We start from the raw sequence: 15,719 nt of genomic DNA, 5'->3' as shown, positions 1-15,719 counted from the left end.
TTTAATGGGGCACAAAATTTTAAATGATACTTTTTCATTCTACTTCTTTAATTATTCTAAAATAATTTCTTAATTATTAATTTTACTGTTGATCTTTTGATAGAAATACTAAAGTTGTTAGTCTCAGCTATGTTCTACCTGGTGTCCAAATCGTTTTGAATATTTTCACAGGAAAAGGGAATAGGATTTCTAAAAACAGTGGCAGCCCCAAAAAGTATGCACACTGCTCTGCAATCTACACATCAAGCAGTTTAGGAGCCGGAGAAACATGTGTCAGAAAGAAGTGAAGTGAACCTTTACTGCTACAACATTGCCGATAGCAAAAGACTAGTAAGTCCAACTCTGACACCCCCAGAAAGTCCCAGTAGCATTTTTTAAGTATAGCTTATCTTAGTGAAGAGAGAAAACGTAAATAAATAGGTGTACAATAGGAATTATAAATCAATTTTCTGATTGACAGGTATGAACCCAGAATTCACTTTCACTATTCTCATAATTTTAATTTTATGTAATCTTATGACGCTATTATATTTTCTTTCCAAGCAAAATATATTGAAAAGATTAAGTCTAATGGAACAAGATACCCTTGAGAGTACAGCTGATAAATTACCCTGAGTTTGCCTTTAGGACTTTAATAATCTCTATCTCTGTATCGTACCAAGATTTAAACATTTACAACTCACCTTAAATACAGGTGTGCTTATTATGGCAAAGTTCCCCAAAGAAAAGGTGAAGTACAAAAGTGATTAGGTATATCGTGGTTTTTACCCAGATCAGAAGACATGATTTCAGTGTGCTCAGCAAAGTTAATAAATATATTTATATAGCATTGTAGACCATAGTCTTCATTTCATAGTTGGAGAATTTTGGAGATTTTTCATTTTAACATTTACTTAAAAACATGTAATGAAACACTTGTTGCTCTTTTTTCCCCTAAATTCCCAACTCCAAACCTGGTTGAAACACACAAACACACACACACACACACACACACACACACACAGAGTAAAAAACAATAAGATCAAAGGAATTGATTTATTTAAGTCAAATAATACACTTGAATAATACACTGAAATTTGCTCCTGCTGTGGTTTCTAATCATTATCTCACTTTTCAGGATACAGGATGGAGTTATTTTCATAGAGTATTCATTTAATTATGTTTACTGAGCACCTACTATACATCAGGGACACACAGGCTTAGGCATAAGGATTTAGTGATAACCTAGACAGAGAAGATCCTTGGTTTTATAAAGCTTATGTCCTAGTGCAGAAAGACAGTGAAGGAACAAGTAAACAAATAAACATAATTTTAAGTGGTAATGGGAGCTATGGAGAAAATTAAGCATAGACAGTGAATGCAGGGAGGCAGTTTTTTTAACTTGGATACTCAGGGAAAAGCTTCTCAGAGGAGGCAACATTTGAGTGATATTAACACAAAGAAAAAGCCAAGTATAAGAAGCTCTGGGGAAATAATATTCTAGGTATAAGTAACAGCAAGTGTAAAAGGCCTGCGTTGGGAACAAGCTTGGTGTATCTTCAATGAATGGAAAGAAATTGTGGCTGTGGCCTGTGAATGAATTGGAATTGGAGAGTTAATCAGGGGCCAGATCATGTAGATGCTTTTTGTTAACATGGCAAAATTTTGTCATGAATATTTTTTTTAAAGAGAGACAGGGTCTTATTATGTTGCCCAGGATGGTCTCAAACCGCTGACTTAGAGCTATCCACCCTCCTCAGCCTCCCAGATAGCTGAGATTATACCCACAGCTGGCTCAGATCATGTTCACTCTTGTGGTTATGTTTAGAATTTAGGATTTCTTTTTAGATGATAACTAATGGAGCTTGACTAAGCAGTGGTTGTTATATTGATCTGCAGAGGAGTAGAAGCAGGGACACTAAAAAGTAATTAGTCTTAATGAAAGATGATGGTGGTTGGGTATAGTGCCTGATAATGTAATGATAGTGTTTTCAGGTCATTTGCTACTGAAAAGTGTGATACAATAAGAATAGATAATTGGCCACTGCATTGAGTAACATGGAGGTCATTCATTATAACCATGAAAGTGATTTTAGTGAAGTGACTGGGACAAAAGCTTGAGTGGCATATATAAAAGAGAAAATGAGGAATGATAGAGTGAGACCATGGGGATATAAAATTATTAAGTTTTGCTGGTAAATAAAATAGACAAAAAAGCAGCAGATTGGGGGATGTCAAGGTACTGTTTTGTGTGTATTTTTATTTTTTAAGATTAAAGCAATTACACATATTTGTATATTGATGGGAAACAACAAAATGGAAGGGGAATTGATGATGCAAGAAAGAAAAAGAATGCATAGAGGAATAATATGTTTAAAAGGTGAAAATCAGTAGGACCCAGTGCATAACTGGTAGAGTTGACCTTGGTGGGAATACAGACAGTACATCTATTATAGCAGGATAGAATGTAGTGTGGATCCAAATAATATTAGGTTTACAGATTTGATGGATATCTGCAGTAGCTCTGTTTTTTCAAGAAAATATTACGTGAGATCATAAGCTGAGATAGAATTAGATATTTTAAGAGACAGAACAAGTTGTTTATTAATCATCTTATAGAATGGGGAAAAATGTTTTTAATAGAGAAATGCAATAGGATTGCCCAAAGTGCTGTGCTCAAATATAGCATGAGAGCAATTGATATGGTTGTATATGAAAGTACTTGGGTGTAGATACAGAATTTGCAGCTTGTCACATAATTGGAGTTTTACCAGGTAAGTAAATCAGTCATTTGGAATGCTACTTTTAACTGCCTACTCGTCAGCTTAATCAGAAGCCAGACTCCACTGTTAATTTTCTGTGTCACCATAGCTAGATTTGTGATTTCTTTTTGCTCAATTTATTTATGTGTAAAATGAATTATCAATGCTTTATTTGTGAGAGCAAATGCAAAATAAAAATTGGCATGCATTAGGATTTCAATGGAAAAGAAATGTATAGTTTTGGTTTTGCTATCAGACCATCCAGGTTTCACATTCTGGTTTTGTTATTTATTAATTACATGACCATGAACAAAATTACTTAAATTCTGTGAGTCTCAACTTCTTCCATAAAATGGGGATAATAATAATACCTGTATTCAAAAGTTTTATATTAGAAATAATATAAAAGCAACTAGCACAGTATGTAACATGTATCAAATAGTCAATATGCAATGTTATTAACACAATGATCATTACTATTAATAAAGGTAATTAAGCAAAGTATAGATTTAATAAAGTTGTTGATTATTATCACCTTCTCTCATTAGGTATTGCAAATGCTGTTTTTCATGGACAAAGCAGTCAAACATTATTCAGAAGCAATGGGAATATTACCAGAGAACTCACCAATATCACATTTGGTTTCAGAACAAGGGATGCAAATGTAATAATATTGCATGCAGAAAAAGAGCCTGAATTTCTTAATATTAGCATTCAAGATTCCAGATTATTCTTTCAATTGCAAAGTGGCAACAGCTTTTATATGCTAAGTCTGACAAGTTTGCAGTCAGTGAATGATGGCACATGGCACGAAGTGACTCTTTCCATGACAGACCCACTGTCCCAGACCTCCAGGTGGCAAATGGAAGTGGACAACCAAACACCTTTTGTGACCAGCACAATTGCTACTGGAAGCCTCAACTTTTTGAAGGATAATACAGATATTTATGTGGGTGACGGAGCTATTGACAATATAAAGGGCCTGCAAGGGTGTCTAAGTACAATAGAAATCGGAGGCATTTATCTCTCTTACTTTGAAAATGTTCATGGTTTCACTAATAAACCTCAGGAAGAGCAATTTCTCAAAATCTCCACCAATTCAGTGGTCACTGGCTGTTTGCAGTTAAATGTCTGCAACTCTAACCCCTGTTTGCATGGAGGAAACTGTGAAGACATCTATAGCTCTTATCATTGCTCCTGTCCCTTGGGATGGTCAGGGAAACACTGTGAACTCAACATTGATGAATGCTTTTCAAATCCCTGTATCCATGGCAACTGCTCTGACAGAGTTGCAGCCTACCACTGCACATGTGAGCCTGGATACACTGGTGTGAACTGTGAAGTGGATATAGACAACTGCCAGAGTCACCAGTGTGCAAATGGAGCCACCTGCATTAGTGATACTAATGGCTATTCTTGCCTCTGTTTTGGAAATTTTACAGGAAAATTTTGCAGGTGAGCATAAAGTCCATATGAAGCTCGGTCTTTGAAGCTGTACTCTGCATCACTGTTCTTGTCAAATTGGAAAGCTCTCTCCTCAAGGTATACATATATATTGTGCTGAACAGGGTGACATTGGTCGCTTCCTTCACAATTTGGTCATGTTAAGACAGGATCTCACTTACCAGGATATTCTACAAGTCAGAAAGGTAGTGTTTAAATCAGACTTTCAGCAAAATATTTTCTCGGTCATCTGTGTGAAAATATGTCTCATGAACTGAAGCCCCAGGGTCTGACAGTTTCAAGGCCTCAGGAAACAAATACATTTACAATAAATGCAAAGGCTGAAATGTAATATTGTTAGGGAAGGCATGACTTCTATTGCTAAAATAATGCCCTGGGCTATTTCAGGCAAGTAAATACTCTAAAATCCCGAAAAGAGTATATTAAAGTATACAGCTGACCCTTGAACAATGCAGGGGTTAGAGGTGCCGACGTGCAGTTGAAAATCCACATTTAACTTTTAACTCTCCCAAAACGTAACAACTATCAGCCTGGCTGACCAGAAACCTTAACAATAACATAGTCAATTAACACATATTTTGTATGTTATATTCTGTCTTCTTACTATAAAGCAAGCTAGAGAAAATAAAATGTTATTAAGAAAATCGTAGGAAAGAGAAAATAAATTTACTATTCATTAGTGGAAATGGATCATCAAAGATCTTTATCTTGATTGTCTTCATGTTGATTAGGATGAAGAGGAAGAGAAGGGGTTGGTCTTGCTGTCTCAGTGGTGGCAGAGGTGAAAGAAAATCCACATATAAGTGAATCCACACCATTCAAACATGTGTTGTTCAAGGGTCAACTGTAATTTCAAAACAGTGGAATTATAATTCTCAGACAAATATAAAATAAACATGTTTTAATTATTTTGTCATTAATTAATGAGGAAACTAGTAAGATATAAAAACTAATTCAAAGGACAATCTAAAGAATATGTATATGTATATATACAAACAAGAATGAGTGAATGAATTTATTAATAAATACAAAACTGTTTAATATCCCATAGGGCAAGAAAACTAGTATTTGAAGTCATCTGCAATAGTGTGCTAATCATTTGTATGGCTCACTATAGATAAATTAATTTGCATTTTGATGAACAAGGTTTTCATATTAATATTGTTTTCTACAACTTACAGAATTGTAATATAGCTTAGCAAAGAAAATATAAGGCACAGACCACTGCAAAAGTGGATAATCCTAGATGGACCTTTATATAAACCCAGCAGTGCATTGAAAGAATATGCAGTGATTTTTTTTTTGCCCATTTCAAAGTATTTCACGTTTTTCTACAACTACAAAAGCAGTATTTTAGTTCTTGTAACCACCTCCATTTCAAGCTATATAAACAGAGATAAGAAAGACTATTTTTCTTCTAAGTCACATTGCTTCAGTATTTCCATGTAAGAAGTTATTATTGTTTTTACAACTTACACTGCTTTAAATTTACTAAATAATTGAGTCATTATGGGGAGGTGAGAGGGTTATTATTAACAAGTAATGCATTCCAGAACTTTGGCAAGAACACCTGGAATGGGTTGGCAGCCTGTAGACATTACACTAATTCAGAGGTGGTACCTTAATTGCATGAATCTCCTAGCAAACATAACATGTAGGCCTACCTATAAGAAGTTGTACATCTCTCCTTAGCAGTTACTGTTCTGAGCCTGAGAAAGCAAGGCACCCTTACAGGTGCTAGATGTTCCCAACAGGTAACCTGCCTGCTTAAAAGCAAGAAGAATTCAGGATCAAATTTAGTACATTTCACTGTGAATTTTGATGAGTAAAATAAACACATAGGCCCTAGTAACTAGTTCTCCAGAATTTTTTTCTGCCTAATTCATCAAAGTCAAGTTCTGAAAGACGAAAGCCCTCAAAACTACCTTCTAATGAGATTCAGGAATTGTTTATTAAAACCAAGATGTATACAAAGCTTCATATTTGCATTGCTAATTGACCTCTTTCAAAGCTGGTTGACATTTTTGGCTCTTTTGAAGAGTCTTTATGATATCTTCTTTTTAAAGTAGAATTGATTAGCTCTTGTGGGAAGAGACATACTTAGCATCATATAAGCTAGTCTATCCACATTAGCTGCAGCACATACAACAGAACAAAATTCAATTCATTTTACACTTCCTGAATATTTATTAGTTATCTGATACCATGCACATACACAGTGAGTCAAAGGGCCAAAGCAACACTATTAAACTCTTTAAACATCAGTCCCTTCACACTACTAGATTTTGTCTTACAGTGAAGTTCTGCTTAGCTTCTAATACTTGTTCCGCCTTTTATAAGGATTCTTTAACATGTAAAGCTTTCTTGCCATACCAGAGAGCCACACTCTGAATTCACATGCAGTTACCATTGTGTGCTATATACAAAGCTCCTGGACAGCATTTGGCTTGCATTCTTCGAAGCTATGAATTATTACATAGGGAGCAGCAAGTCTTGGCAGGGCAACTGGAGTTCAGCTCTGAAAACCAAGAGAAATCACATGAATGCTTGGGTACTAGAGTGCTGTCCTTGCTTTCCTGGCCTTTATAGAGATGCAATTTTCCTATGGCCTTTATTGATTTATTAGCAAAGCAGCAGCAAATCTAGTTATAGCAAGTTCTTTTCCAACCCAAAATTTATTGCCACCCCATGGCATAGATCTTATCTCACAAATGAAAACTGTGTAGAAATGGAAGATGTATAGCCATGCTTGTCACAGTACCCTCCAGCAGGAGCTTTTTACTGGAGAAATGATTCTTGTATAACACAGCGCAATTAAGCATTTGTAGCTCCTCCAGCCTGAGTATTTAATTAGCTTGGCATTGACTACATACATGAATTTATCAAAAAAGTTTTCTTGAATGAGATGAACAAGATGAACAGCTGTGGCTGTTGCTTTTATCTCTCTAGACAGAGCAGATTACCCTCAACAGTCTGTGGGAATGAGAAGACAAACCTCACTTGCTACAATGGAGGCAACTGCACAGAGTTCCAGGCTGAATTAAAATGTATGTGCCGGCCAGGTTTTACTGGAGAACGGTGAGTCACGTTAGAGCTTTCTGGAAGAGAATTCTGAGCTAAAGAATGATGAGATTACTCAAAGTTCATTTTCTCCTCTAATTTTTTATCTCAGTTCCCATACAAAAATCTATGCTGACATAGAGGTTCAGACAGAGTGAAACAATAAAAAAGAAGAAAAACCACAGTTTAGGTCAAAGGGGAGAACATTTTATTAGACAAAACTTCAAATAGGGAAAAATGTTTTTTAAAAAATGTATAGTGTGCTATTTTTCTTTCTTATAAGTACTTCTGAATTCATGTCTTTTTTTTTGTTGCTAACTCTAATACATGATGCAAATATGGTTGCTGTCGAGATAAAATAAATTACAACTAAAAGATTGCCTCATAGAATTGCCTACAACCCAAAAGTATATATACCTTATCCATATGATTCTACTTTTCCCAGAGAAACTCTTCAACTCTTCTTCACCTCATATAGGAATTCTTAAAATGGAGTTGGTCAATGGCTTCAGGCAATCTGTGACCTGCTGAAAATACAGAAAAATTAGAATATGTATTTGAGTGGCTAGGGGAAAGTTCAGGGGTAGAAAGAATGCATACTGAATAGCTTTTATCAGCTGCTCAAATGGATTTATGTCCCCAAAACAGTTATGAACCAGGGCTCTATAGAATACAGATACTATCTAAGCAGATAATAGTTAACCTTTTGTTTTAGCACTGTGCCATGCACCTTACAAATACCATCTCTAATTCTTATAGCTCTGTAAGGAAGGTTTTATGATTTTTATTTTGCGTACGTGCAAACTGAGGCTGAGAGGTTAAGTGACATATAAAGGGCCTATCCACACCTATGCTGCAGTAAGGTTGAGCTGCCTTCAAAGCCTCTGCTCTTCTGTTTGATGTGCCAGCATAACTGTATGAATAAATCTTTGCTCACCACAATTTTTTTTTTTTTAATGAGAAAGGTGTTCTTCCATCTCGTGTATTATCCAGGGTAAGACACAGTGACCTCTGATCAAACTTCCTACATTGAAAAAATTCAATAAACTGAGCTCAGACATATTTGACAAAGATATTTTGACTGACTCAATATTTCCCATAAGCATAGTTAATAAAATAATGGATGTGTGAGTGCTCCCTTGCAAGTGCCCTTTGGATTAATTTGAATTTTCTGTTTTCTAGCTAGCCTCTTTTGCATTACAAAGACACAGGTCTTTTGCCATTTTTACAAAACAGCAGCGAGTCTAGGGTATACCTGAATTTGACCCTTCTAACGTTCATTTTTATTTGCAGCCTGCCTTCTGTGGTTGGTTCTTTGTGGTACAGGCATTCCAAGTCTATATGTGCATGAAAGGAGATAGCCTTGAGTCACATTCTGCTTTCTGTTGCACCGATTTTGGTTCTGCAACTTATTAACTGAGATCGTTCAGCTGTATTCCAATTCCATGTATCTTTCAAAATATTGCAAATATTTTCTTGTCATTAATTTTGAGTAATTCAACTATTGTCAAGTGTGGGTTGCTTCCTGGTTGAACGTCACAGTTTCTGCCGAATGGCACAATGCATAGAACTCATCCAAAACCCTGGATTATTTTTCTCTGCCACTCACACATTGTTTCTATTTACAACAAACATTTCCCTGTCCTCTGATATTTATTAGTTTACAAAATTTGTATTTGACATTTAAATTCAGATATATTTGAAACATAGAAAGAAAAGAAAGCTTAGAGTTTTCCTTCTTTTCCCAGGAGACTTTTCAACTGGAAAAACTTACATGATGCTAGATATTTCTTTTTTTTTTTTTTTTTTTTTTTTTTGAGACAGAGTCTCGCTCTGTCGCCCAGGCTGGAGTGCAGCCTGGCCCACTACAAGCTCCGCCTCCCGGGTGCACGCCATTCTCCTGCCTCAGCCTCTCCGACTAGCTGGGACTACAGGCACCCGCCACCACGCCCGGCTAATTTTTTTGTATTTTTAGTAGAGACGGGGTTTCACCGTGGTCTTGATCTCCTGACCTCGTGATCCGCCCACCTCGGCCTCCCAAAGTGCTGGGATTACAAGCGTGAGCCACCGCGCCCGGCCTGATACTAGATATTTCTAAAACATTGAACCTGTGTTCAGTAGATTCTATGCTTTCAAAGTCCTTAACCATCATTACTTGATTGACTAGATGTTAATGGATTTATTTTTACTTTCCATGCATTAATTGACCTCTAATAAAAATGCCAATGATGCTGATAATACATGTGTATCTATTGTTGACTGTTTAGTTCAACAGAGAAATAGGTGAGAAAGTGATGGAGTAGTTAGAAGTAGATAGAAAATAGTGGGCTATCTCCCATGGCCTAGGGAAATGTGACTTCCATTGCATCCAAGGATACTGAAAAGCTATCCTCAAATAAACTGGCTTCTCTCCTGCCTTGGTTAAACCTCCAGCTTAATAGTGTCATCCTGGAAGGTTTTGAATGATGGATGGTGTGAACACTCTGGCCCACCCAAGACCGAGAATGCTTGGCAGGCTCCTGAGAGTTGTCAAGTTTTGCTCAGATCTAATCAGAGAAGTCTCCCTCCAGCCCAGAAGCATAAGCCAAAAAAGGAAAACAAAATGTCTCAGCTATGCTTGGTATCCAAAGGGATAAGGAGCTGTTTTTCTTGGAAGAAATCTTTGTTTTCCTTTATACCTTGGGCTGGCCTTGCCCCACTACCTCATCCCCTTTCATTTTGAGCCTAGTGATTAGTCTCTGACCCATACGTGCAAGTTTTACATTTTGGAAGGTGAGAGAAAGAATAAGGGAAAATTAAAAATTGTTTACATCAAATTTCAACATTATAAGCTGCACTGTAGAGATCTTGGAGCTAAGATTTTATACAAATTTTCAAAAGTAAAATAGCTGCCTTAGTTGCTGTTCTATCCCAAGGTCTTAGCAGAGTGTTTGTCACATAGTATGTGTTAAATAAATATCCACTGAGTGACTGAATACATGATTGGTGACTTAATCCATGAATATACAGAAAAACAAATTCTTGGTGGAAAATTAGGTTAAAAAATGACAATATCCTGGGAAGAAGAAAACTTCAATTTACCTGAGAATTGATGTCACTTGTCTTGGAAAATTTGGCTTTTGAAAGTCATTCTACCTCAACATTTCAGAAATTATGCTTGGCTATTGGAACACAGATTTTTTAGCAAGTACAATCTTCTAATAATTGATTTTTGCTTTTGTTAGAAAAAAAAGGATTTCCACAGAAAATAATTCAAAATATCCTCCTCCTCCTCCTTGTTCTCCTTCTTTTTTTTTTTTTTTTTTTTTTTTTGGTTTCTCTTTGGTGGGCTTTTTCCTTAGCCTGAGGGCTCTGATGCATGAGGATCCTGATAGCCTGAATGTAGGTTTGCCCTGCAGACTCCAGATGGCAAAATACAGCCTCTCTCTTTGTGCCCCTAATAAACTGAACATTTATATAAGGTGGCAACCCCACTAATGCTCTTGAGCGTGACACTGGTGTAGGTATGGCCCACTTTTCTCTTGGTTTCTAAATATTGGCATCTATTTTCTCATTCTAATTAATTCCGTGTGTGTATGTATACATATACATATGTGTACAAATTATTTCCATTAAACCCCAAATGTGTTAAAGAAATTTTAAGAAACATCTCTGACATTGTCAAGTATATGTAAAGTATGTGTGGATGGGTAGATAAGACTGTGCTGTTCCAGACAGACAAGGCAAACTTTTTCTTCCCATTTCACAACCAATGTATTCAACAGGGACCTGGGTTTCTGCTGTTCTGTTTATTTTGAAGGTGTGAAAAGGACATTGATGAGTGTGCCTCTGATCCGTGTGTCAATGGAGGGCGGTGCCAGGACTTACTCAACAAATTCCAGTGCCTCTGTGATGTTGCCTTTGCTGGCGAGCGCTGCGAAGTGGACGTAAGCAGCCTCTCCTTTTATGTCTCTCTCTTATTCTGGCAGAATCTTTTTCAGCTTCTTTCTTACCTCATTTTGCGTATGAATGACGAGCCAGTTGTTGAGTGGGGTGAACAGGAAGATTATTAACATACATTTGAACATTCCCAAATGAAAAAAAAAGCCATTGAATTTCAAGAAATGCCTTGATTCATTTTAGATCTCTGGGAGAAAAAAAGGGAAATAAAAACCATCTCAATAATTAAAGTAAATTCAAGGCCTATTTTAAACATATCAGAAACACTTTGTCTGTATATAAAATATTTTCCTATTCGAACTTTAAATATGAAAAAAGTGTTCTCAATATAACTAGAAATATCTCCTTATTGTGTGTATTTAGTACAAATATATTATCATTCTTAACACTTCTATAAGTGAACGACCACTGCAATTTCTTCCCAGTCCGTTTCTGGGTATTTTCACATTGTAAGTTACCCTCAATCACTATGATTCTATTTTCATTTCTTTTCTTTCATTCTTATCTATTATTTATGACACAAAAATTGAGAATTACAGGCCAGGTGTGGTGGTTCACTCCTATAATCCCAGCACTATGGGAGGCTGAAGTGGGCAGAACACCTGAGGCCAGGAGTTTGAGACCAGCCTAGCCAACATGGTGAAACCCTGTCTCTACTAAAAATACAAAAATTAACTGAGAGTGTTGGTACATGCCTGTAATCGCAGCTACTCAGGAGGGTGAAGCAGGAGAGTTGCTTGAACCCAGGAGGCGGACGTTGCAATGAGCCAAGATTGTGCCACTGCACTCCAGCCTGGGCGACAGAGTGAGATTCTGTCTAAAAAAAAAAAAAAATGAGAATTACTGATTAAAATTACTGATTATATTCATCTATGTTTTTACATGAAGCTATTCAAATGAATTGTTACCTTTTCTCTGATATATGATTAAATATATAAAGAGAAATCAGGAATTTACATCGAGTCCCTAAAATTGTAGAAAAACAATTATCTAGTATCAGTACTCAAATTATACCTCACTGGTATAATTTCTGATTCCATAAAACTGTCTCTCTAGCAAAGTTACCAATAATGCTTTCTCTATTTCCTTTCCTGCAATACTTTCCTTTTTCCTAACAAATAGAACAATTTTTTTGTTAATTGTTTCTAAATTTATGAGCTCCTTGACTTTTCTATCAAATGGACTAATTTCAGTTGCTTTTCAATGAATATTTAATAAAAATAAGCACTGTAGTTTATACATAAATTTAAAAGTATATATTGTAAAACTTGAATTTTCTTAGAAGCATGGTTTTCTAAGATTTGCAAGTAAATTTATTTTCTTAAGTATCTTTCAGAAAAAAATATGAAAGCATAGTATACATCATAACCAAAATATATTTGACATTATGATTTTTAAGAATAAATGTATACCTGAAATGATGGATCTATAAAGTAAATTAATAAGATATGCAAAAATTAACATATTCTTTATTATAAAGATTTCAGAGATTATAAAATAATAATTTTAAAAAACTTTCTTAATGTTTTTATTCTTTCCACCAGTATGTTATCATTTATGCTAAATATCTTTGTGTAGATATACCCTTCCAAAGAAGACATTATTTGTGTTCATTTAAAGGAAAAATAGTTTGATCCTATGAATTAGTTCAGAAAGCAACTAAAATAACAATGGCCTGCCAAACATCATTTTGTAAATATATGTCTATGACTTTAGAAGCTGTCTTGGTTTGAAAACGTGAGGACAGTTTATCCATTGGATGCCATCTATTTAGTCCCAATTAAGAAAGTTGTTTTTCTGTGAGAATGACTAAGGTAAATTTAAATATACCATTCAAACAAACAAGGACAAAATAATATCCTTGTTATAGAGTACATGTAGCATATAGTATGAAGTAATTACTACAAAAGCAAAGAAAATGTATTCTATCTTGCAATAGTAATAGACAATTTTTATATAGCAAATTCATATCCTTTGGAGTAGTGACAATCATTTCAAACTGGGAGCAACGAATTGTGAAGATTTTCTTTCTTACTCATCCATTTTCTTCACATCCAAGGCTGCATGTGTGATGCTGCTGCTTCGGATGATTTGTACCAAAGTTAAATTTTGTCACAAAAGACATGGGGAAAACCCTCCCATCAATATTTGCATTCACAAGTATTTGCAATAAGCATAAAATAGATTATAGCCAAAGACCATATGTATAGTTTTCACATTTACTCCCTTCTAGACATATCTGTACTTATATACTTACGGGCTGTTGCAAATGTAATATGTTCTCTACCAAATATGGTTAAGAAATATTCACTCACAATTTCTTTCTGTGTACAATTTTGATGCCTCTGTTGTCACTGTAATTGTCAGTTGCTTTTCTGTTTTCCAAATGTCTTCTTGTCATGAGGTATCTGACTTTAAAAAATGTTTTCCCTTTTCTTTTTATTCTTCTGTATTTTCCAACTGCATGTGTGTGACTATGGCTTTTACATATTTGCACAGAAAAATAAAACCTTTGTTTCTGTATCTTCTCTTTCTCATCTTCTAATGGTACTTGTATTTGTTTGCCTTGACTGTCTTGTATGATAAAATGTCCACCAGCCATGCACACACACACACACACACCCCACACACACCCCACAGAAGTACTAGTACTGATCTTCCTGAATCATGATCTCTTTCTGCGAAAGTGTCACTGTGAGTAAACACTGTGGTACCCAAGTAAAGTCGCATGTATGTTTCCTCTCTGGCAAGTAATCATCTAGTTGGCATTCTAAAGTTGATTACAACCCTAATTGTTCTTATTATTGGTTTACATTGTTCCTGCCAAAGCTAGCCATAGTTCAACCTGTTTCTAAAGAGGGGCCGTTTTACCTAAATGACAGAAATTTATACTAACTCCTCTGGATCAAGCTTCTAAAACATAGCCTATATTTACTTGAATAAGAACTAATTCCATTTTGCTCCATTTTTCAGATTTAACATTAAACTAAACAGGGCTATGTCTCTATGTTTGGCCATGCCTCCTTTTTTGTGTGCGTACATGGCAAGTGGGTTTTTATCACCCTCCCTTTTGCAAAATAGGGAAGTAGAGAGAATAGGCAAATTTGGAAAAATCAGTGTTTGAGGAGGAGAGACAACTAAGTTCAATTAGCACCACTGAGGACTTACTCTATGCCAGGAACTGTGATAAGCCTTTTTAAATACATTATCTTTTTAATTATCTTTTTTTCAATACAAGGTCAACCAAAATCTTTTTATCTTCCAAATTCTTCACTAAATTTTCTTTAAAGATCTTTTGGCCATTTCTAGGTTTTAAAATAGAAACTGTTAAGCTTTAATTTTGCAAATTTAAAATGAAATTTCTTCTGCAGATGGTGCTGCATAAAATTTGAGTTTAGTGAGTTAGGCAGGAAATCAGTGAAGAAATCTGTTTCTCAACTGCCAATATTATTACTAATATAAACTATGTTACTTCTCTGCTTTTTCACTTATTCAACAAATGTTTAATGTATATCTACTATTTGCCATACTGTATGCTAGGTCCTGGGAATAGAACTATGATTTAGACACAATGCTTGCTCAAAATAAGCTGAAGTTATGGTAAAGAATGTGGGTTAGGCCGGGTGTGGTGGCCCACACCTGTAATCCCAGCACATTGGGAGGCCGAGGCAGGTGGATCACCTGCAGTCAGGAGTTCGAGATCAGCCTGACAAACATGGTGAAACCTCGTCTATACCAAAAATACAAAAATTAGCTGGGCATGGTGGCGCATGCCTGTAATCCCAGCCACTCAGGAGGCTGAGGAAGGAGAATCACTTTAACCTGGGAGGTGGAGGTTGCAGTGAGCTGAGATCACACCAATACACTCCAGCCTGGGTGACAGAGCAAGACTTTGTCTCAAAAAGAAAAAAATGTGGTTAAACAAATAGTCTTAGGATGTAACTAGGATGTAACTGAGTTTTTTTATCTTACAAATCAATCTTTTCTCTTGTTTGTGTCCTTTTTTTTTTTTCTCTATAATTGCTACCTTCATTTTGCTTTCACATAATTAGGAACCTATTTAATAGTGTCTTTCAGACTGTTGTGTTATTTCAAGCTCTTGGAGTGCTCACCCTCCTATTTTTGTTTCTGCTGAATTTTACTCACAACAGAGTTTTTCTTCTTGTGGTTTGTAATTTTTTTATGAGCAAAAACAACTTTAAGAGGATTTTTCTTTTTCCTGGGGGGTCTTTGTGTGCTGAGTTGCGTAAATGCCCCTGACTACAGTCTTAGCTTTAGATTTTTGCTAGGAAGCCAGGAGTTCCGTTGGTCTAGTGTCTGTTCTTGTGCTCTTAGTTTGGGGATTCCCACAATATCTGGATAGTGTAAATTTGGTCTCCATATACAATTTAGGTTCAAGCCCTTTATAAATGTCACACAAACTCTCTCCAACTTCATTTCTTACCTGTGCTCTCACAAACTCCACTCTCCAGCCACATGGAACTTTGTACCTCCCTTTGAACTTTTCACAGCTGC

The 15,719-nt window shown here is 35.8% G+C and overlaps 1 protein-coding gene across 4 annotated transcripts in view; it reads left to right on the top strand.

The window, feature by feature from the left end:
- Positions 1 to 15,719, top strand: part of CRB1 (crumbs cell polarity complex component 1) — a 210,941-nt gene that overhangs the window by 165,476 nt on the left and 29,746 nt on the right. For 3 of the 4 annotated variants that reach the window (XM_003264508.2, XM_012501946.2, XM_012501945.2), the window contains 3 exons: positions 3,290 to 4,196; positions 7,155 to 7,283; positions 11,065 to 11,191. In XM_003264508.2, the coding sequence (XP_003264556.1) occupies positions 3,290 to 4,196; positions 7,155 to 7,283; positions 11,065 to 11,191 (1,163 nt within the window). The remainder of the gene's footprint in view (positions 1 to 3,289; positions 4,197 to 7,154; positions 7,284 to 11,064; positions 11,192 to 15,719) is intronic. The other variant, XM_030818696.1, reaches the window with a different exon arrangement.

This window comes from Nomascus leucogenys, chromosome 9 (genome assembly GCF_006542625.1).
Source record: "Nomascus leucogenys isolate Asia chromosome 9, Asia_NLE_v1, whole genome shotgun sequence".
NCBI classification, from domain to species: Eukaryota; Metazoa; Chordata; class Mammalia; order Primates; family Hylobatidae; genus Nomascus; species Nomascus leucogenys.
Note: the sequence above shows the minus strand (reverse complement) of the source record. Positions and strands in the feature narration are given on the sequence as shown.